Raw genomic sequence first — 23,069 nt, forward strand, 5'->3', positions numbered from 1 at the left:
AGAATACTTCAGAAAGCAAAAGATGGCTAAAGCCCTTCTGGGACTGCTGTCTCCCACTTTCAGGTGTTTTATGCCACTTCTTATTGGGTGTCAGCTCATACAGCAAAGTTACACACAAGACCTTGTGCACATGCACACACATACTTCTCATGGGATGCAGCCTGCCAGCAAGGTTACCTCAGCATTCTAAGACTTGGGCTCCACTTAAAGTTCTTAAGATATAACTGCCAAGTGTGTTTTCTGTAGTGATTGAGTGTTCTTTTCATTCCAGCTATGCAAAGGGTGATCTGGACATATCTTATATCACATCCAGAATTGCAGGTATGTCTAATTGGATGATAGACATCTATAGGGGACTTAGACAAGGGTCCCAGTATGCCTCTTTAGCCTCTTTGGTGGCCATGGATTCATCTGAGGTATGACCTGGAGACTGCCCAGATTGGTGGTGGGTAGGTGGCCTATGTTGAGCTTATTTCTTGGCTTATGAAAAGGGCAGGACCAGTATCAGCCCAGTAGCTGGCATGATTGGAACTCTAAGGGTACAAAGGGAATAATGTAATAATAGGGCCGTGCATATTTAAAACTAGAAAATCTAGGCAAAAAATAATAATCAGAAGAGCTATTATAGACCATGATGTCTATCAGGTTTCTTGCAAACTTTTCTCAGATGTCTATGATTAGCTTTGTGAAATTTCCTGTGTTGTAAGTCTGCACACCTCCCACTGCACAGGCTGAGGGACATAAGAGAGTGAGAAGAGCTTGTGTTTTGCTAGCTACCCGGCTAGAAGGCAAGCACAGTCCAAAATGGCAATCCTTGAGCAGCTAACTTGAATCTACTCTGTTTCAGTGATGTCATTCCCAGCAGAAGGTGTGGAGTCAGCGATCAAAAACAACATAGAGGATGTGCGGTTGTTTCTGGATGCCAAGCATCCAGGACACTATGCTGTCTACAACCTGTCTCCAAGGATATACCGGGCTTCCAAATTCCACAACCGGGTAAGTGGCTTTGAACTATTTTTTATGATTTAAGTCATTCTTTTCCCAGTGAAGTACAGTTCTAAGTGATGGATCTGCACTAGCCTGATATGGACAGTGCTCGGCAGCTGCCAGGAGCAGAACATGGCAGCTGCCAGGGAGGCTAGGGCTAGAGGTGTAGCTGGGGCTGGGGATAGGCCAGAGTGTGAAGGGAATTCTGCAACACACACACACACACACACACACACACACACACACACACACACACACACACAATGTGATGAAAACCTTGGGAAGATTGTTGATTCCCAGGAACCTAGGATGACCTCCCCTTTACTGTTCCTGGGTTCCAGGACTGTTCAGTCATATAATCTACTTGGTGACATTGAACACGAGACTTCACATACATAATCTGACCCCAAAGCACAGGAAAAGGTAGCTCTTTTTGCAGTACCAGTGAATGAATCTTGTGGAATAGGTCACTCATAGCCAAGAGAGATGTCACATGAGAACCCCAGATGAGAAAGATGCTCAGAGACAGAGGCCACCATATTTATTAAGTCATTCAAAAAGACAATTCTGGGGGACCAGTGAGATGGTTCAGGAGATAAAGGTGACTGCTGTCAAGTCTGACAACAAAGTTCAGTCTCTTGGACCAGAAAATCAGCTCTTATTAGTTGCCCTCTAACCTCCATGTACATATGTTCTGGGCACTTTTGTTTATGTACATACATGGACACACACACACATACTGGTTAAAAAAATAAGTTATTTAAAAAAGGACAGTGTTGCTGGGCGGTGGTGGTGGTGCATACCTTTAATCCCAGCACTCAGGAGGCAGAAGCAGGCAGATCTCTGAGTTTAAGGCCAACCTGGTCTACAGAGCAAGTTCCAGGACTGCCTGGGCTATACAGAGAAATCCTGTCTCAAACAAACACACTCACACACACACACACACACACATACACACACACACACATACACACATACACACAAGGGACTATCTTGTAGGCAGGAACATGGTAACCATGTGGAGATGCCAGCCAGGTTTTTTGGGGCTGGTACAGAAACTCAGCTGAGTGAACTTTTTCCCCCACAGGTCTCTGAGTGTGGCTGGGCAGCCAGACGGGCACCACATCTCCACGGTTTGTATACTCTATGCAGAAACATGCATACCTGGCTCCGGGAAGACCACAGGAACGTCTGTGTTGTGCACTGCATGGTGAGTTGTGCTGGCTACTTACAGAAAACCAAAGCAACACTGGCTCTGGGTGATATGGGGAACATTGATCAGAGAAAGACCTCTATACTTACAGCTGTGGGCTTGATGGACACAGACTCCCTGGTGTTTTCTGCTCCTGTGGGGTAAGAAGCACTCATAAGGGCCCTTTATGGTGATTTGAGCAGCAATAAGCCACTCCTCTGGGAGAGGGGTATGCTTCTTGAGATAAATGAGTTTTTTTTTTTTTAATATTTATTTGTTATGCATACAATATTCTGTCTTTGTGTATGCCTGAAGGCCAGAAGAGGGCACCAGACCTCATTACAGATGATTGTGAGCCACCATGTAGTTGCCAGGAATTGAACTCAAGACCTTTGGAAGAGCAGGCAATGCTCTTAACCACTGAGCCATCTCTCCAGCCCCAATAAATGAGTTTTTACCTCAGGTTTCCCTAACCACAGAGTGAGGGAGAAAAATTGGGACACCTCCATGCAGTGTGACACCCAACAGGAAGCACACTTAGGGCTCAGCCCTGCTTTACTGCAACTGTGTTCTGGTTTAACTCACTATGTAGACCAGACTGTGTTGTGGGATGTTTTACTTCTCGCTTTTTGGCTTTTTAAGGGGTTCACCATACCACTCCCAAATAAACACACAATCGGAGGCTTATTACTTGTAAGCCAGCCCAGCCTTAGCTGGCTTGTTTCTTGCCAGCTTTTCTTAACTTATATTATCCTGACTACCTTTTGCCTCTGGGCTTTTATCTTTCTCTATTTCTGTATACCTTTCTTCTTTCTCCGTGGCTTGCTGTGTAGCTGGGTGGTTGGCCCCTAATGTCCTCCTCTCCTTGTTCTCTTGCTCCCCGTTCACCTCCTTGTTTTCTCTTTTATACACTTGGCCTACTGGCCCCACCTGTCCTTCCTTGCTTCTGCCTCGTTATTGACTGTTCATCTCTTTCTTAGCCCATCGGGTGTTTTAGACAGGCACAGCAACATAGCTTCATAGAGTTAAACAAATGCGGTGTAAACAAAAGTCACACAGCTGGAAATAATATTCCCCAACAAGGCTGGCCTCTAACTCACAGAGATCCACCTCTCTACCTCCCAAGTTCTGGAATTAAAGGCATGTAACATCACATCTGCTAAACTGTTAATAAATATTACAAGAACAGTGGTAAGATGAACCTGGTAATACTGACCTGTATGTAATCTCAGCCACTTGGGAAGCTGAGGCAGAAGGATCACAAGGTAAAGGCCAGCCTAAACAACTAACAAGACCCTGTCTCAAAATAAGTGATATAGCATTTCCCTAGCATGCAGGAGGACCTGGGTCCAGTTCTCAGTAACAAATGAAGATAAAGACATTGATGAGAGGTCTTGGGAAGGAATTAAACATGATGAAGCCAGCAGGCCAACCTGAGCGGGAGGCCAGCCTGTGTACTTTGTTACTGACTGTTATCTTCTGGGCTCTGAAATCTCACTGCACCAAGCATATTACATGTTCCTAAACAAGCCCAGCATGAGGTCCTTCTCTTAGGCCCATAGACAGTTGGGAGGTTTATAGGAACTGCTGTGGGCCCTTATCTTTTTTATACAGGGCCTATGTGTAAAGGAAATTTATTTCTTTCTCCCTTCTAGGATGGGAGAGCTGCCTCTGCTGTGGCAGTTTGCGCATTCCTGTGCTTCTGCCGTCTCTTCAGCACTGCAGAGGCTGCCGTGTACATGTTCAGCATGAAGCGCTGCCCACCAGGCATATGGCCGTCCCACAAAAGGTACCAGGTGATTCTTGCTGGGGACAGTGATGCCTACAGCTTTTGTGATGCTGCCTTCACTGTGTTGGACCTAAGGTCAGGTACTTTAGTTTGTTCCAGGCCAAATTAGTATTACTGTGGCTTCTAGCTCAGCCCCCAGACCTGTGCCCACAGGTATGCAGCAAGTGTAGACCACAGTTGACTTTCAGCTGGAACTCTTAAGGTGTGAAGGCTTCTGACTTGTGATGGCAGCCTCCTGTTGAGTGCCTGCGTACCAGGTTTTCCAATAAATGTGTGAACTTGGTGCGGCCATGTTTTCTGTGGGATCCAGCCTTGTGTGGACTCGGAAGGTTATTTGGGAATATACTGTGAACCTTTAAACTTTCAAATATGAAATGTTACCCCGCTTGTTCTGAGGTAACAAAAATGTATATAAGGCTCACTCAGACATTCCTGTTGACATAAAGTAGGTTTTTCATTCACCTGCGATGTAGGTTGTTTCCAGGTTCTGGCTATGACAAACAATGCTGCTATGAACATAGTTGAGCACATGTCCTTGTGGCACGATTGAGCATTCCTTTGGATATATACCCAAAAGTAGTATTGCTGGGTCTTGAAGAAGGTTATTTCCTAATTTTCTGAGAATCTTTTTGTTATTTTTAACATAGGGACCCACTGTAAAGCTCAGCCTGACTTAGAACTTGCTATATAGGCCAGACTAGTCTCAAACTTGCACCAGTGTCCTGTCTTAGCTGCCCTCATGCTGAAATTATAGACATGAGTTGTCATGTCTGGTTAAAAAGCAAATTATTGAGGCTGTGCCTGGCTTTGCCACCTTGTTCATTCTCTATGGAACTACTTCATTTGCTCTGTCCACTCTTGTTTAGTATTCACCATTCCCCTAGAACAAGAGTCACATTTGGAAGTCTAGGTCTAGAGAGACACTGCCCATCATAAATGTCCTCTGAAACAAGGTTTCTGTGTAGCTTTGGAGCCTGTCCTGGAACTTGCTCTGAATACCAGGCTGGCTTCGAACTCACAGAGATCCACCTGTCTCTGCCTCCCGAGTGCTGGAATTAAAGGCGTGTGCCACCCCTGCCCGGCTGTCCTCTTGTCTAATGAGTACTTGGAAGGACGTGGATCAGCCTTCTCACTGAGAAGGAGAGTGGGCTTTGATATGAGCTGCAGAGCTGTGAGGATGGGTGGAGCATAACACAGAAAGCCAACATGGATGCTGTGTGAGGCAAAGCTCCAGGCCAGTAAGGGACCCTACACTTTGACAGTAGGATTAGTAGGTGCTCACTGCCTGGTGGGTTGGTCATCATGACTGCAGTGTGTTCCTCAGGCCATATAAGAAGAGTGACTGTACATCTCTGTCCCTTTCCTAGCCTCTGTTAGGGGTGGCTAGAAGGATTTTAGCATGTTCAGCTCTTAGTCTTTTGTGCTTCTATTTCCCACACATTGGGGCCTGCTGGGTCAGAGATGTGGGCAGCAAAGCTGCTGAGGGTGAGTAGAACATAAAACAAGACAGTGTCTCCGAGACTCCACCAGGAACCCTGTGGCCTCCACTCTTGTCCTAATAGTGATTGGTACAACTTCACATCGATGCCCTTTACAAACAAACCCCTTGTAAACTGGGGCCCAAATGCCGTCAACTTGCTTCAGATGTAAAGAGCACTGAAGAGATGCTGCATTTGTTGTCAAGACGTATTTGGCTGGATACCACATGGGAAGACCCAGAATACTGTAGTAGGCATGAGTAAAGCCTTGGGGCATTGTGACAGAGTGTCCCTTCCTGGATGGCTGTTCTTCACGGTCTCCGGAAAGCATATACAGTGTCTAGTCCTTTCTTAGGGAAATAAACAGAACCAAAGAGCACTTTGGAATTCATAAGGAAATTTAAAATAGCTGATGAGTCTACCAAAGACCCTGCAAGGAAAGCAGACAAGGTGGCGGGGGGAGGAGGGGTGTGGATATTCACATTAGTAGAGCTGCACCGCAGTAGTGTGAGAATCTCAGGCTCTTAGAGGAGTAAACCATAGAAACACCCCCCCCCAAAAAAAAAAGTCAGAAAAGCTCTATCGTCAGTAGACAAAATAGATTCAAGCTGAGCATGGTGGTATATACTTGTCATCTCAGACTGGGAAGTTAGGACCAGGAGGACCAGGAGTCAAGGCCAGCCTGGACTGCGTAGCAAACCTCTACCTCCAAAAAAACAAAAACAACAACAAAACTGATCATAGAGGCACATATCTGTAATCCCAGTACTTGGAAGCAGTTAGAGGCAAGAAGATAAGAAGTTCAAAACCAGCTTCAATTATGTAAGAAATTTGAGGCCAGTCTGATCTTTGTGGTCTTTGTCTTAATTAAAATGTATAGTATGGTAAAGTTGAAGAAATGGCTAAGTGGTTAAGAGCACTTGGGTATTCTTGCAGAGAAGACCTGGGTTCAATTCTCAGGGCCCACATGATGACTCAAAAACTGTATATAGCTCTAGTCCCAGGGAATCTAGCACCCTCTTCTGGCCTCCAGGGTACCAGATGTGCAAGTGGTGAGTAGATCAGTAGACATGCAGACAAGCACTGACACACATAAAATAAAATAAATTAATTTTAAAATAAAAAATTTTTAAGATTGACTACTATTATTCTTCTCTCCGTAGTCAATAGAATAAATACATACAGTATCAGTGACTTCCTAACACCAGCTGACTGCTGTAGAATGTTTCACCATAAATACAAAGATAACATTTCTTTCAAACACATGTGGAACATTAAAGCAACCTCATTTTGAGCCATTAAGTGTGTGTGTGTGTGTGTGTGTGTGTGTGTGTGTGTGTGTTCAAATTCCTCTGGAACTGAAAATAAAGGTCATTGTGAGCTGCCTGATATGGGTATTGAGAATTCAGCTAAGGTCCTCTGAAGAGCAGCAAGTACTCTTAACTGCTTAGTCCTCTCTCCAGCTCCTAAATTAAAAAAAAAAAAAAAAAAAAAATTGAAATTATACATACAAAAATACGTTCTTGGGCCCTAAGGTTTAATATTTCAAAATAAAACTTCTAAACAACTCATGGGTAAAAAAGGAAGGTAAAAAAACCTCAAGGGATTTAAAATACTTTCAAAATATAGTAACAAATTTTTGAAGAGCAACTAAAGCCTTCAAAGGGAGATTTATGGCATTAAATACTTTGAGAAGGAAAAATGACTGATGTGTTTGTCCTGTCCCCTGAGGATACATCACATACTTGAGTGACAAGTGCATGTCTGCCTTAGGTATATTGAATATGTATGTGACATGGTGGCAGAGGAGCCCATCACACCCCATAGCAAGCCAATGCTGGTGAAATCTGTTGTCATGACCCCTGTGCCATTGTTCAGCAAGCAGAGGAATGGCTGCCGACCATTCTGTGAGGTCTATGTTGGGGAGGAACGCATAACCACCACATCCCAGGAATACGACAGGATGAAGTGAGTACAGATTTGGGGTGACTCACCCCTTGATGTTTTGTGTCCTCTTGCAGACTTGAAGTAGAAACTGTCATGTGTTCTGGTTGACATGTGCTGGGTACAAATGACTGCATGTTGGGCTAAGGGTGGAGGAGAGGGATGTATGTGCAAGAGTGACTTTTTATGCTTAGGAGGCAGAGGCAAGTGGATCTCTGAGTTCAAGACTAGCCTGGTCTGCAGGGCAAGTGCCAGAATAGCTAGGGATACATAGACAAACCCTGCCTTGAAAAGCAAACAGAGTAATTTCTTGGAATAACTGTTCTGCTAGCAACCTATACAAACAGCTAGAGAAAGTGTGGATTCAAGTGTTGGGTAAAATCTTAGAACTCTTGTTTTATTTATTTATTTGTCTGTTTATTTATTTTAGCTTACGTAAGCCTTAATGTGTTCCAGGGAATTTAAAATTGAGGATGGCAGGGCTGTTATCCCCCTGGGCATAACAGTTCAAGGGGATGTGCTCATCATCATTTACCATGCCAGGTCTACTTTAGGAGGGAGACTGCAGGCCAAGGTAAGTGTTGCTAGAGCTGCTTACTGTGTGTTTTGGCCTCCTGATTGACCTTACTATCCAGTGAGCTGTAAGGCATTGTTCCGTAAGTATTTGGGCCAGTCCTCAATGCTCTTTGTGTGGCATGGGTCAAACGGGATTTTACCCTGAAAGGTCAAGAATTTCCCCCATGAGCATAGGCTATAGTCTTGATGAAGAGCTGTTGTGCTTAGCTTTGGTGCCTCTCCTGCCTCAACCCAAGCTGCTCTGACCCTTATGCAGGCATCTTCTCCACTCTCACCAAGCATTTGGCCGAGAGTACCAGCCTCCAGATAGTGTTATCCTATCTGTCCTGTGCTTTAAGTTGTGTGTGCCCCATCTAGCAGCTTGTGTTCTTGGGGAAGAACTCTGATCCGGGATTAGTATGCACTCTCAATGGGTCTCCTGTGCTGGTCTTCTTGTAGATGGCGTCCATGAAAATGTTCCAGATCCAGTTCCACACTGGGTTCGTGCCTCGAAATGCAACCACTGTGAAATTTGCAAAGTATGTTGGTGTTGCACTGTGCTGCTGTTGGAGAGGGACAGGTACCCAGAACTACTAGCTGAACACATGCGTATGGGTCAGTCCCAAAAAAGAAAAAAAAAAAAAAGGGCTAGCAGGTGAAAGACCTGCCACATGATGCTGACTGCAAAAGTGGACATAGGCCCTTGCTTGCTTGTGTGTTCTGCCCCTCACACTTTACAAAGGGCCTAGTGGCTTCCACTTTGTACCCTGATACCTTTGGACTGACCCTATGCATCTCTTTTTAGAGTTTAGCTAGTTAAGTCTTGATGTGGCATAACCAATGAGTGGCAAAATTTATTCCACATTTCGATTCTTTGTTCTGTGCACAGGACTCTGCTGGGTACTAAGTTTGGAGGTAACATGCTGGTCCTACCTTCTAGAAGCTTGGTCTGCTTTTACAGACAAATGTATGCACAAATTCTGCTGAGTAATACCCCTGTAGGCTGATAGAGGGCTTGCAGGATGCTGTTGTATATACTAGGTTCTAGCTTGTGGTGAGCAGCTGGCATCACTCACCAGTTCAAGGTTGTTGGTGTAGCCTGTAAGCATCAGAATGTATTTTCAGATTCAGGTGTATGGGTCTTGCTAGTGGACTCTCTTCTCCATTGAGCACACTTACCAGCCCTGAGCAGAAAGGAAATGAGTAGTCCAGGAGCGAGCAGAGGATTTCCAAGGGCAATGCCACAGCCATGCTGTGTTCTTCAAGGGAAGCACTAGACCAGGCCTACCACAGGTCACAACTTCAGAGATTGATTGATTGATTGATTGATTGATTGATTGATTGATTGACAGGTCACAACTTCAGAGATTGATTGATTGATTGTGTGTGTGTGTGTGTTTGCTAATCTCTTGCATTTGTCTCTTTGATATTGATACTTCACTCTTAATTTGTTTGAGGCAAAGGTCTCTTACTCTGAAGCTTAGGCTCATACCAACTATGTAGCCCAGGCAAGCCTGGAGCTCGTGTTGATCCTCCTGCCTCAGTCTTAAAAGTGCTGGAATTACAGGTGCCTCACTCTTTCTTGCAAACAGTAGTTTCTGTAATTTTCAGCCACCGTGGAGGCCTGGTTAATTATTTTTTAAGACCAAATGACTAAAGAAAATGTAGATGAAAGATTATATGATTTAGGTATTAGAGTTAATGAGCAGGAACTTTTAATAGTTCTGACTAATACTGATATGGTTTGAATGTCTCCACAAATATTCATGCTGGAATTTAATCTCCATTTATAATTATTAAGAGGATTAAAACTTCATCTAACTATGATGTGTGGGAGTCTGGCTTTTGGGCGGCTATTAAGATTAAATGAGGCCATGAAGGTAGGGACCTGTCCATTAGCTTTTTATAAGAGGAAGAGGACTGGGCTAGGACACTCTGTCTGACCAGTGCCATCTAGGACCCCTCACTAGATGCAGCCACCAGTCTCAGACCTCTGAGCCTTCAGAACCATGAAAAGCATAAGCTTTTATTCTCTAAATCAGTCTTGATAGTATTACAGCAGCAGAAAATGTTTCAAGACAACCTATTCAGGAAATCAAGGGGAGTACCAGCAAAGTAAAGGTACTTGCCACCAAGCCTGATGACTTGAGTTTAATTCCAGGGGCCCAAATGGTGGAAGGAGAGAACCAGCTCCTGCAAGTTGTCCTCTGACCTAATTCAGGCTGACTTGTGTGCATGTACACATACACACCCATACAAAATAAATACATTAAAACATAATAAAGAATAGAAATCAGAGAGGAAAGAAGATTTTAGCAGACCAGGAACATGGACACAAGACAGATGTGAATTCTAGAACTGAAAACAAAACTGACATGAAGAATTTGAGAAATGTGCTGGCAGCAAAGCAGGCACAGTGAATTGTAAAGAATAAATTCTTGAGACTGAGCATAGGGGAGATGAAGGAAGGCTGGACCTGAAAATCTGAAGTCAGAGGAGAAGAACAGATTCAGCTCCTAGGAGAGCAGTAGACATGTAAGCTCGTGGGGTGTCAGGTCTTTGCATTATACAGGGTTTTCTAAGAGCAAGAGAAACCCCTGTCTCAGAGCATAGTAAAATTGATAACAGCTAGACAATAACAAGCACATGGTGGGCAGATGTCATGATTGTCATGGTGACCAGGCTGACCAACATCTGTTAGTGAACTGAAGAACTAGAGGCCAGAAGTAGGTGCAGTAACATCTTAGGAGTGATGAAAGAAAGTATGAGAATTCTGTATCTAGGGAAAGTGCCCTTGGATGGTGTGATTAGCTTAGCAGATGTGTTCAGGGAAATAGGAATAGTTTATTACCAAAGGGCAGACAGACAAACTGAAAACAAGCCTGAAACGAGTTATAAGATATGAGGAAAATTGGGAAAATTTTACCTTTAGTAGGTAAAATTGTGTATTGACTACCATAAAAAATCATGCATTATCATGGGCTTTAAGATTTGTTTGGAACTGGCTATGTTGGCCCACACATTTAGTTCCAGCATTCAGGAGGCAGAAGCAGGTGGATTCAAGGCTAGCCTGATCTACTTAGCCAGTTCTAGGATAGGCAGGACTGTATAGAGAGACCCTGCCTCAAAAAAAAAAAAAAAAAAAAAAAAAAAGATTTGTTTGTAGTAAAATACATGACAGCAGCACCAAAGAGTCAGGAGAGATAACCAATGAAATGTTTCCTCATTAGCCTCTGAGGCCTGGAAGTCAGCAATGTGCTAATTGTAGACAAAGGAAGTATGTTATGATTCCACAGAAAGCAGTAAAGAGCTTAATAAAAATAGAGGAGAGGAAAGATGGAACACAGATATGATTAATCTAGGTAAGATCAGAGTGGAGAAATGAAACAGAACCAGAGGAAATGGACAGAAAATAAGCAAACCTATCCCCAGTGTGTCACTCTGATTCCACATGTACAAAATATGCCACATGAAAGATGATGCTATCATGTTTAAACAAACAACTAAGAAGAGACCTCAAATGTGTATAGTTTACAAGAGCCGTGTTTTAGAAATATACATGCAATGATGACTAAAAAGGCTAAAAGTGGTAGAATGGCCGCTACCTCAGAAACACAGGCTAAAGATCTAGTCACTGTCAGCAACAGCTGGTGTGGACCACGGTGCGGTGTGATGCTTTTGAGAGGAAGCGGTGTGGTGTGATGAAAGGAGTGAGGGCAACGGCAGACCATTCATGTATTTGTGGGCACCCATTAACAGAATGGTTAAACTACATTTACTGTCATGTCTTTTTTTTGGCCAGCAGAACAAGTAAATAAATCATTATATAGATCTTTAATACAGTGACTTGAGTTTCTCAAACTTCAGTATCTAGGGAAAAAAATGAAAAACAAACTTGATTTCTCTTGTTTGAAGTATCCAGTGTATGGTACTGTTGTTTGAGTTTGGGGGAGCTTCCAAACACAGAAGTATGTTTTGAGTACATAAGCCTGCAGTAAGCAAGGGTGTTGACAAGAGAAACTACATATAAGTGCAGCAGATTGCTCTTCAGAGCAGCTAAACTGTAGCTGTAGAAAAGAATTGCAAGCAAGACCATCAGATCCGCTTGAGTGGGTCAGTCTCTGAGTTGTCCTGTGTTTGAGTGAGGGTCCCAGGTGAGTTTCAGTGCATCATACTATAGTCACGACACAAGTCAGAATATTGTTTACAATGTACTACATGTGTGAAAATACCCTTCACTTCTCATTGGGGCCTAGACATACTGGTATCCACCTTCCAGGGTCTGTGAGCTGTGTCTTAAAGCCCAGCTCCTAGCCCCTGCTCACACACCCTCATTGTGCCCTCACTGCCCTGCTGGCTAGACTGGGCAGTCTCAAGGTCAGTTGGGCAAATAAGTTAGAAATAAGCTGTGCCCAGAACTGTCATCGACCTGTCTTAGAGGCTGAGCCTGCCAAGTACATAGAATACGTGGGTTCTCCTGCCATGTCCCTCCATCCTCATTGATGGCAAGTTCAGCCTTTCCTCCCGGTAGCCATCACCTACATGTAAGCTGTTTCTGCCTAGCCCCATGTAGTTACTGAGTTATGTCCCAGCTGAAAGACACAATTGGAGGGAAAACCCCTGTCACAGAGCCAAGCCACCTTGCTCTGCCTGTGCTCTCTAATATGCAGAGGGCTGCATCCCAGGCAGGAAGCATAAACTGGGGGTCTTAAACTTCACAGGCTCACCTGCATGCTTATTTTATAATAGTAAGAAACAAAATGAACCATTGCTTTGCCACCCAGGTCACCACTCTTTCCTCCCCACCTCCCCAGCTTTCCTTGCACAGTAGTATAGATAACTACAGTCACAGATTCAGAGAAGCCCTTGGGACCAGGAATACATGGCCTCCCTTGGCACCCAGGACACCCCTGAAAATGGGTCACCACTGCTGTGTGTTTCTTAAATTTTGTTGGCAATGGTGTTGTTGATAGGTACAAAATTTACTTTAACGTACAGAGATATTATGTGGCAAATGTGAAAACCAGGGTATGTTTGTGACTCTGGGATGTTCAAAATGTAGGATTTCTTAGAGCAGTGTGGAGCTACCATGTCGGGACAGTTTGTAAAATGATTAAGGTTGCTGCCTACAGGGTGGCCTGGCTCATCCTCTGCTCCCCATGCTGCTGTGATGTCTGAAGACCCTGTGACCTCCCAGCCTCCTGCCTGTTGCTCTTCTCACAGCCCTAGCTGCCTCCCTGGATCGTCAGCAAGTCTTCCTCCTATTTCTAATAACTGAATCCCTGAAGTCCTGGATTTATGATTATCTATTTGGGATTTTTGCCAAGGTGCACATATTTTTGTAAAAATCTATTTAAGATTTCAGAGTACCTGATTTGAACCATTCAGATATCTGTAGTATGTGTCTGCTTAGGGGTCAGGAGTGAGACCTTGGGCCTCTGGTCAGGGCTATGGGTCTGCTTTGTGGAACTTGCTTCCCTGTCTTCTTGGATGTAGGAATCATGGCAGCTGTCCTGTAGTCTCTCTGAGCACTTAGCCTCCCGTAGACTTGGAGAACGCAGAAATCTAGCTTATTAGTCTTTCACATTAACAGTCAGGGAAACCCTGCCCTGATGCTACGGGACCTGGGGAGTGGTCCTGAGTACATCAGCCCTGCTCTGAGTGCCTTGTGTCCTGTGTCCACTGCCTCACCAGCGGTCTGTTATCCTTTCTGCGGATGCTGAAGGACTTCTGAAACACCCTGGCCACTACTCACACACTCCCTCTCGGTATCTGTAGGTATGACCTGGACGCTTGTGACATTCAGGAGAAGTACCCAGATCTGTTCCAGGTAAATCTGGAGGTGGAGGTGGAATCAAGAGACAGGCCCAGCCGAGAAGCTCCACCTTGGGAGAATACAAGCCTGAGGGGCCTGAACCCCAAGATTCTCTTTTCAAGCAGGGAAGAGCAGCAGGACATCCTGTCTAAGTTTGGTAAGCTATGCCCTGACTCTCTCAGTGTACTTAGACTTCTAGGAAAGATTTACAGGAACAGGTACCTTTCCCCCTGATTTGGGCACCACTTCCTGATCTGTGCTTTCCTAGGTGCTACTGGAGGTAGCAGAAACTCATTGTTTCCTAAGGTGCAGCTATGCTACCAAGAAAGGTGACACATAACACTGTGATCCTGAGGCCTTTCGTGGGCTCATTAGCCACAGGAAATACCTGGGCCTGACATGGGCCCAGCAGGGAAGTCTATTCTCTTGCTCTGCGAAAACAAACTCTAGAGCAGTTGTTCTCAACCTGTCAGTCGTGACTCCTCCAGCAAACATCTGTCTCCAGAAATGTTCACATTACAATTCATAGCAGTAGCAAAATTCCAGTTACGAAGTAGCGACAAAAATCATTTTATGACTAGGGGTTACCACGACTTGAGGAACTGTATTAAATGGTCACAGCTTTAGGAAGGTTGAGAAACACTGCTGTAGAGTGAGATGCTGTTGCTCTCTCGGTACATGAGCCAGGAACTGTGACTGGAAGGATTCCCTCCAGAGTTAAGTTCGCACCATAAGCTGACTCAGGTCATATTCTGTGGGCATGACAATGTAAATGCTCCATTGAGAGTGGGACAGCTTAAGACCCGCGGCTTTCGGCATGACTCTCCACTCAACATAGGTGTCTCCTCTGTTTATGTCAGCCCAGTTTCTACAAAAAGTAGACAGACTGGGCTTGACTTGCTGCCTGCAGCTTCTTTATCATCTGGGTTTGTACATTTTGTATTTTTAATCTGCAGACAACTAAGTATTCTTAAAAGGAATATATATGTTTGTATATGTTTGTATGTGTGTGTGTGTGTGTGTGTGTATGTTCTGTGAGTATGCTGTGTGTGCTCATGGATGTGACACAGCATCTGAATAGAAGGATGGTGGGAATCTGCCTGCAGCCAGACCTTGTTTTCAAGGAACTGGTACGGGTGTCCCTATGGCCTACCTGCCCTGTTGCCCTGGCTGTACCTAGCCCAGTGTTGTGCCTGGCACAGGTAGCCTGATGCCAGCCTTTTCCTGGCAGGGAAGCCAGAGCTACCCCGGCAGCCGGGCTCCACAGCTCAGTATGACGCTGAGGCAGGGTCTCCGGAGGCTGAGATCACAGAGTCGGACTCACCGCAGAGCAGCAGCACGGACACCAACCACTTTCTTCACACGCTGGATTGGCAGGGTAGGCATAGGGCACAGCTAATCCTTCATCCTTCCTTGGGGACCAGTCTGTCCAATGCCCCTGAACTCACTTGTCACCACTAACAAGTCTTATTAGCAGACTCAGAGGTTCTTAAGAAGCAGAGAAGGGGCCTCAGTAGAAGGATAAACTGAACCATGGTGGTTGATCGCATCTCCATCTGGGAGTTTCATTATGTTTTACTGCCTCTAGTTTCTGCTGAGCTTCTTAGTCCCTTCCTCATATCTCATAGCCTAGTTATTACAACTAAATACCTAGGATCTTCACCTTGACCATTCACCTCCTGGACATATCCCAGGTGTACCACTGCCACTCACTCAGCAAATGACACTTCCCCTAAGAAGTGCTATGGTATGTCCCCTGCTAGGTTGTGATTTACCAAGGCTATCCATAGAGATGGAGAGGCTAGCAGGTGGACCTGTTTGAAGTTGGGCTCAGGGGGGAACTGGAAGAAAAATCCTAGAACCTTGGCTTCTTTGCTGTTGGATAGAAGCCAGTATTGTGGTTCCAGGGTGGGTGGTCTGTGAATTTTAAGCCTCAAGATATGTGCTCTGAGGCCCAAGGTTGGCCACGGGGGTGGGCATGAAGATCCTGGTATTGGCTGTGTGGTTGCAACCTGGGCCCTACTGAGGCTTCTGGTTATGTCAGCTTTTTCTGCTCTCTTACAGCTACCCCAGCATGTGAGTCAATCAACCGATGGTTTTCTTTCCACAGATGAAAAAGAACCAGAGATTGGTGCAGGCAATACCTCTCCTAAGGAGAGTCAGTCTGTCCTGATTGCAGACAGAGATGGAAGTGAAATGTCAGATGAAGAAGAGCCTCCATTTCCCAGTGAAGAGAGGGAGCCAGGGTCTGGAGAAGACACACCAAGGCTGGCAGCTGGGACCAGACAGCAAGACTTAATATTTGATGTGGGCATGCCTGCTGCCCAACAGGAGCCTGCGCTGCAGGAAGAGGGTGTGGATCTCCTGGGCCTGCACTCTGAGGGTGACTCAGGACCTGCTGCTCCCTTACAGACTTGCAGGGTCCCCTCCAGCAACACTGACCTGTTGAGCTGCCTTCTTGAGCCATCTGATGCTGCTCAAATGGGAACTCCTGGTGACCTGCTTGGTGGTGAGGCTCCTCTGCTTCTGGCAAGCCCAGTTTCTCTTCTTGGGGTACAGAACACCCTACTAGGACACTGGTGTACATTTCAGTTATGCATAAAATTGGTTTCCTAGTAATGAATCAGGGTTAACCATTCCTGCCGTGTAGAAAAAGGATCTTCACTGTTATATTGACATCTAGAGGAAGGAAACTGCCTTCTGGAGAAATTGCTCGTGGCTACATCAGTTCCTACTCATAAGCCAAGATTGCCTGCTTTGGCTTCAGGGGTGATGCTGTGTCCATGGGAGAATCCTAAGCTGTGGGGCATTAGGGAGGGGGCCATGTATCCCCAGGTGGGCTGCTGAATGGTCTGAGTGCATATGTTGAGGAAAGTAGAGACCTGAGAGCAGGCTCCTAGGAGACAGGCTAAGGTATAATCCTTGTCCCTGCCCTCCCTCTGTTTCCTAGTGGACCCATTTGACCAGCTCCTACTGTCGTCCAACTCAGATGCCAAGCCCTGCTCCAAGCCTGATCTTTTTGGAGAATTTCTCAATCCTGACTCTGTAGCTTCCTCAACTGCCTTCCCATCCACCCACAGTGCCCCGCCCCCATCCTCCAGCACTACCTTCCTGCACCTAGGTGAGTATGGCCATGATGACTATTACATAGAAGCCACTGGCTTGTGCTTGGAAGGGCCTAGGAACTCCTACTTCCTACAGGCCCCTGGGGATAGTGCTCAGGGATAGATTAGTGGGCAACAGGGCCTTCTGTCTACTGCAGCTGTAGTGCAATGGGGCTAACATACCCCTTGGTGACTTTCCCAAAGTCGAGGGCGTCTCAAAGCCTGACAGGAAACATCGGTGTCTTTTTCTCATCTCTTTAAACTGTGTCTTCAAATTTAAGCTGTCTCTTCAAATCTGGGACATGTTCCACCGCTGTTTACGGGTCTTCCTAGTGGGCATTTCCCTGACTCTGGAATTGTGGCTGTGACTTTAGGAATAGGCAACAAGACGTATAAAGGCTGGTGTGTGTGTGTGTTGGAGCAGCAGGCGTGGCCCATTTAGACAGAAGTTGGGGTCTGGGAAAGGAGAGGCCAGGCTGTCAGTCTAGCCAAATCTTGAAGAGAAAGCTTAGTTCTTTTTCCTAACAGAGTCGATGGTCTACTAGGGTATGTTCCAGAGGACAACTGACTGCCCTGAATGCCTTGTGGTAGAAAGTATGACATATGACTGTGCCATGCTGGGGTGGATGCTTAACAAGCAGAGGGCACAAGGACTAGTTCCAGATTTCAGGGACTTTTTGAACATGGTTGTGAGCCCCTCGCTCATCATGGGCTATGTATGGTAGGTTTAGAGAAAGGTAGAAAGGCTCTGAGTGCCCTTTCAGAAAGGCAGTATACAAGTGTTGTTATCACTGCCCTGTGAGGATGTTGCCTGATCAGCCTAGTGGCTTATCTGCTACATCCTCAGGACTATCTAGCCCAGCCAGTTCTGCGCACCAATCCTTTGAGTTCAGAGTACCAGCTACCAGGTGTCTGAGCAAGGCATGGCCTCAGCTGCCTAGCTATACTGTTCCCCTGAGTTGTTTGCTGAACCAACAGGTTGCCTTCTGCTTGTGTCTGGGGATAAGAGAGGTTGCCAAGCATCATGTGAAGAGAGATGGCACATACACCAAACCTTGCTTTTCTCTGGCTCCTTCCAGGGGATCTCAAAGCAGAGCCCAACAAGGTGATAGCTTCATCAAGCCACCCAGATCTGCTAGGAGGATGGGATGCCTGGACTGAGACTGCTATGCCCGGTCCGGCCTCCATGCCAGTACCAGAAGGTATGACCATGGGCCCCACTGTTAGCTGGGCTCTCAAGATGGTTACTGTGGCCATGGAGTCTCCACATGCCCTTTTGAGAAGAGGATGAAGAGGGCTTGCTTGCCTTCCTGTCAGCCCAATGTGTGGTGACCACAGAGTTCTCTGTTGTTTGTTCGATGGGAACACAGACACTCGATAATTGCTTCATACTTTGTTGAGTACAGTCATGTCTGGTCCTCCCATTCTTCCATGTTGTTCCTTTTTCATGAAGGCAAATACGTTTTGGAACATAATTCCGTGCTTGTGTGTAATTGATTGCCCTGTTTGTTTGCCCATGCTTTACCTTCATGTTTTTCTGTGTTCTCTGAAGGACCCTTAGAAAGACTGTCACGTGTGGCATGGCTACTGGCATATGCCCTGTTGGTAACATGGATTACAAGGAGTAGTTCATATTTGTGAATATCCATCTGATTTTTCTGTGCACCTACAGTTCTACCTTGCTGACACATTCTGATCCAATAGTTCTGTTTGCAAAGTCTTTGACACACATTCCCCTCTGAATACTATTTCCTCAGTTTATTTGCTCAGGAACAAGAATTTCTATCTTTTTGTTTCTCATCAGAGTTATATTATAAATTTAAAACATTTTTCTAGTTTAGTAAGCATCTTTTAAAAGTTGTACATTTTATTTTAATGTGTGTATGAGTTGGCACGTGTGTCAGAATGCTGTTGTAGAAATCCCAGGACAATCTGTGGGGCTCAGGTCTCTCCTGTCATTTGAATTCCAGGGATCAAATGCGAGTCATTGGGATTGGCAATAAGTCTCTTCACTTGCTGAGCCACTTGTTAGCCCCTGTAGGTGCTTTCAGTTTGCATTTCTTTATTACAGATGGGGTTGACTATTACTTCGTATACTTTTGGTTGTGGGGTATTTTTGTTTTTGTTTTATACAGGATTATTTCATGTTCTTTATTACTCCCTTTTTACATTGGGAATTTTTAAAAAAAATTTTAAATTTAATTTTTAAAAAGGCTTCTACATGGTGTTTATTTTTAGGGGGATGCAGGGGACAGTGTGCCTATCATGGCAGGTATGCAGAGATCAGAAGTCAACTTGGGTAACTCCATTCTCTGCTTTTACTATCCAGGCCCCAGGGATTGTAATGTATTAGTGATTGAACTCACGATATTAGGCTTGGCAGCAAATGCCTATACCAACTATGCCATCTAGCCAGCTCATATTTTTTTTAATTATTATATGCATGTATTTGTATGTGAGTGTGGATTTACACCTGCTGTATAGCACGTGTGCATGCCATGGCACACATTTGGTGGTCAGAGAACAACTTTTTGGAATCATTTCTTTCCACCTTGTTGAGGCAGGGTCTCTCATTTCTGCTGCACATACTGGCTTGCAAACTTCTAAGCAATTCTCCTGACTCTACTTCCCATGTCACCAAGTGCCAGGATTACAGATGCATATATCTATATCCAGCTTTTTCACAGGGATCAGTCTCAGGTCATCAGGCTTACATAGCAAGTAAAAACCTGCTGAGCCACAATAGTTTTGTTTTATTTTGAGACAGGATCTTACTGTGTAGCTCTGGCTGTCCAGGAACTCACTAGACCAGACTGGCCTCGAAATCAATAGATATCTGCCTGTACTTTATAGATAACTCTCATTCTTTTAAGGATTATTTTTTTATGGGTGCTGGGATCTGAACTTGGATCCTCATGATTTATTTATTTATTGTCTTTCACATCATGCATCTCGATCCCATTCACCTCTCCGTATCTGCATATCTGCCCTCTGCCCTTGCAACTCCTCCAAAATTAAAATTTAAGATTAAAAAAAAAAAAAAGTCATGTCATGGAAGCTGTAGTGTGCCACAGTGAGTTATACAGTATACCCTTTTATCCATGTATCTTTACTCAACAAGCGCTTTCAACCTCCAAGCCATCTGTCCATCTCCATAGCCATCATTTTTAATGACTAGATAATATTTTGAGTAGTTATACAATAATTATTTCAAGATGTTATGCTCAGACTAGTCTCAAATTTACATTATTGTATCATAAAGGAAGTCACATTTTAGATATATTATAAAAAGTAGTGCTATGAAGTCAAAACAATGAGGACGTTTTCTGGTTCTTGGTACCAAATGTTCAGTGATTTCCATGAGGAACAATATGGATGCTGGTGCTAGCCACTCTGCCAGGTGTGCCTGTGTATTCTGCTCACTGTCCTTAAAGAATTACCAAACCTTGAGTGTGGCCTTTGTTACCGAAAGGGAGGATCAGAGACTTTGGAACACTGTCATTCATTCTATACTGTGCAATTCTAATGGCCTTAATCCTTTTTCTAGGTCCCCTCTTCTCTTCTGGAGGTCACCCAGCCCCACCAGGTCACCACCCCAGCCAAACCAAGTCTCAGAGCCTAGACCCATTTGCTGATCTCAGTGATCTCAGCTCTAGCCTCCAAGGTAATGAGGGGCCAACCCTATGTGCCAAGAGGCTCATTTTCACCTTCTACTACTGTGTCCAGGGACCCTGGGAGCTTGTGTCTGCTTCCATTCTGAATGACCACTGACTGAAAGACTAAAAATGGGAGTTGCTAGAACTAATGATCCTCATGGCCATGCAGTGAGTGCACCAGCTGACTCCAGGGTTATAGTGTGTCCAGGAAGTAAGGACAGTCTAGGAGTTGATGTGGCTCTGCCGAGTACTGGTGTAGCATCAGCATGCACTTGATAAGGGTCAGTCACTCCTTGCAGCATCCATGCCTGTCTTGGGGCTGACTCACATTTGTGTCTCCTGTCTTCACAAGCTGAATTGCACAGATACCATCTCAGGTGAATCTCCCTAGGACTCCTCGGCTCCTTGGTCAGTACCTATTCTTCATAGCTTCTGAGACGGGAAGTACACTAAGCTATATAGGTGGGACATGTAGGGTTTCGGGTTGAGGATATTGTCAGGATGCTTGTTGGCAGGTCACTTGCTTGCTCTGGCACCTGTCTCAGGTAGTAGTGATGTCACTCACTGAAGCATGACTGGCCATAGCTCAGCTGTAGCACCACACTGGGCACCTGACATCCTCATTTCTAGCTCCTTATCCTGTGACTCGTTTTTTCCAAAACTGATGTTCTGGGTGGGCCCTTGTCCACCCCTTCTCCTCCTCTCTGACTTCACTTTGTTCTTAGGTTGAATGGGGAGTTCTTCTCTTAATCATGCTGTTAACATCCTTTGTGCTATTTTTTTTTCTTAATGGTCTCCATTTTTTTTTTTTCAAATTGTACTATATTTCTTGGATCTTCTAGGAGTTTCTGCCTGATATCTTTGTTTTTCCTCTCCCTATGTGGATTTGGGGTTGATGGGTCTAAACACGGGGTAGAGCTGCAGGCATCTTAGGAAAAGTGTTTGCCTTCTGAAAGGTAAGGAGACCTGTCTGGTCCTGGACAGAACTAGCCCTCAGCTCTTTTACACCCTGGGAAAACAGCAGCCTTAAAGGAAACCAGGCTGAAAACTCAGCAAGCCCAAGTCACAAATGAAAATGCAATATATACCATGCATCACAATGGCTGCTTGACTGTCCTAGGCCATACTTGGTAGCACAGAGTGCAGGTTCCTCCAACAGGATAAAAGAATTGAAATCACAGTGTATTCTGGCCTTCAGAAAATCAGTTATGGTAAGAATACAAAGGAAAACGGTGCTTTAAATAGCACGTGTGTCAGCAGGGAGGCCCAGGAAATAGCCGTGTTCACTGCACTAAGGGGAATACCTTGCATCTTAGAGGGACCTGGCACATAACAGCTGGGGGTGCTAGAGTGTGTAGGTTATATGCTCTAGAAAAGATGAACCAGTACTTGGGAGGCAGGAGCAGGTGGATCTGTGAATTTGAGACCATCCTGGTCTATAGAGAGAGTTGCAGGACTACAAAGAGAAACCCTTTCTTGGGGGGGAAAAAAGAAAAGAAAGAAAAGATGGAATATGTCATCATGACAAATGACAGCTCAAGGGGTTTGAAAAAGAAGATCAAAATCTATAGCAATCTGGAAAAAGGAAAAAATGTTTTTAATAAATGAAACAGGGACTGGGAATTTATGTCACTTAATAAAATGCATGCCTAGGGTGTACAAGACCTTGATTTTAAACTCTAGTACCAAATCAAGTGTAGTGGTGGTACACTTATAATTCCAACACTTGGAAGTAGAGGCAGGAGAAGTATAAGGTTGTCTTTGGTTGCATAAGTGAGTTGAAGGCTAGCCTGAACTACTTGAGATTCTTGCTCAACAATGAAAGAATCAATGAAACAAAATGTTGCTTCTTTGAAAGTAGCAGTAAAAAAATTTATTGAGACTGACCAAAAAGGAACTATAGCACCAGCCATCAGTGTCAGGAATGTCAGGGTCTATAGGGATCTAGAAGGTGGTGAGAGAATAAAGTCAAGTGCTAGGAGGGAAACTGGCAGCATCCAGATATGGAGATATCTCACAGGTAGCCACTACCAAACTCCAAGCATGAAGCAGGGCATTTGAGTAGTTTGTCACTATGAAGAATGAATTCATAATAAATTTCTCAGAAAAGGGAACTCCCCAGCCTCCAATGAGTTCACTGGAGAATTTTACCAAATGTTTATATGACCAGTTCCACATAATCTTCTAGAAAGCTCAGAAGAGAGGAAACTGCCTTTCCAAAGCGCATATGCCAAATTAGACAGTCCAGGAAAGAAAGCCTCAGGCCACTCCCCTCAAGACAGACATGGACCCTTACAACATTAGGGCACAGAATTTTTCAGAGGATTAAAGGGCAGCAATTACCACTAAGTGGGGCATATTCAGGGAGCACCAATCTAATCTGCCTTTCCAGAGTCAGAGAGTAGCATCTACCATGTTTATCAGCGGAAGAACAACGACATGCTCTTACCAGTGCTTCTGATAAGATGATTGTTAAAACCCAGCAGCAACCAAGTGGTGGTGATGCACTTTTGTAAATGGAGACTGCACTTTAGTTTTCCAGCCTCTCA

At 44.8% G+C, this 23,069-nt stretch overlaps 1 protein-coding gene across 3 annotated transcripts in view; it reads left to right on the top strand.

Annotated features, from left to right (window-relative positions):
* Window positions 1–23,069, top strand: part of Gak (cyclin G associated kinase) — a 52,802-nt gene that overhangs the window by 22,690 nt on the left and 7,043 nt on the right. For 2 of the 3 annotated variants that reach the window (XM_057771181.1, XM_057771183.1), the window contains 13 exons: window positions 272–321; window positions 848–996; window positions 2,075–2,197; window positions 3,835–3,968; window positions 7,220–7,414; window positions 7,847–7,964; window positions 8,405–8,484; window positions 13,724–13,917; window positions 14,992–15,138; window positions 15,871–16,269; window positions 16,711–16,881; window positions 17,944–18,066; window positions 20,412–20,528. In XM_057771181.1, coding sequence (XP_057627164.1) covers window positions 272–321; window positions 848–996; window positions 2,075–2,197; window positions 3,835–3,968; window positions 7,220–7,414; window positions 7,847–7,964; window positions 8,405–8,484; window positions 13,724–13,917; window positions 14,992–15,138; window positions 15,871–16,269; window positions 16,711–16,881; window positions 17,944–18,066; window positions 20,412–20,528 — 2,000 coding nt within the window. The remainder of the gene's footprint in view (window positions 1–271; window positions 322–847; window positions 997–2,074; window positions 2,198–3,834; window positions 3,969–7,219; window positions 7,415–7,846; window positions 7,965–8,404; window positions 8,485–13,723; window positions 13,918–14,991; window positions 15,139–15,870; window positions 16,270–16,710; window positions 16,882–17,943; window positions 18,067–20,411; window positions 20,529–23,069) is intronic. The other variant, XM_057771182.1, reaches the window with a different exon arrangement.

This window comes from Chionomys nivalis, chromosome 6 (assembly GCF_950005125.1).
Source record: "Chionomys nivalis chromosome 6, mChiNiv1.1, whole genome shotgun sequence".
In the NCBI taxonomy this organism is placed as follows: domain Eukaryota; kingdom Metazoa; phylum Chordata; class Mammalia; order Rodentia; family Cricetidae; genus Chionomys; species Chionomys nivalis.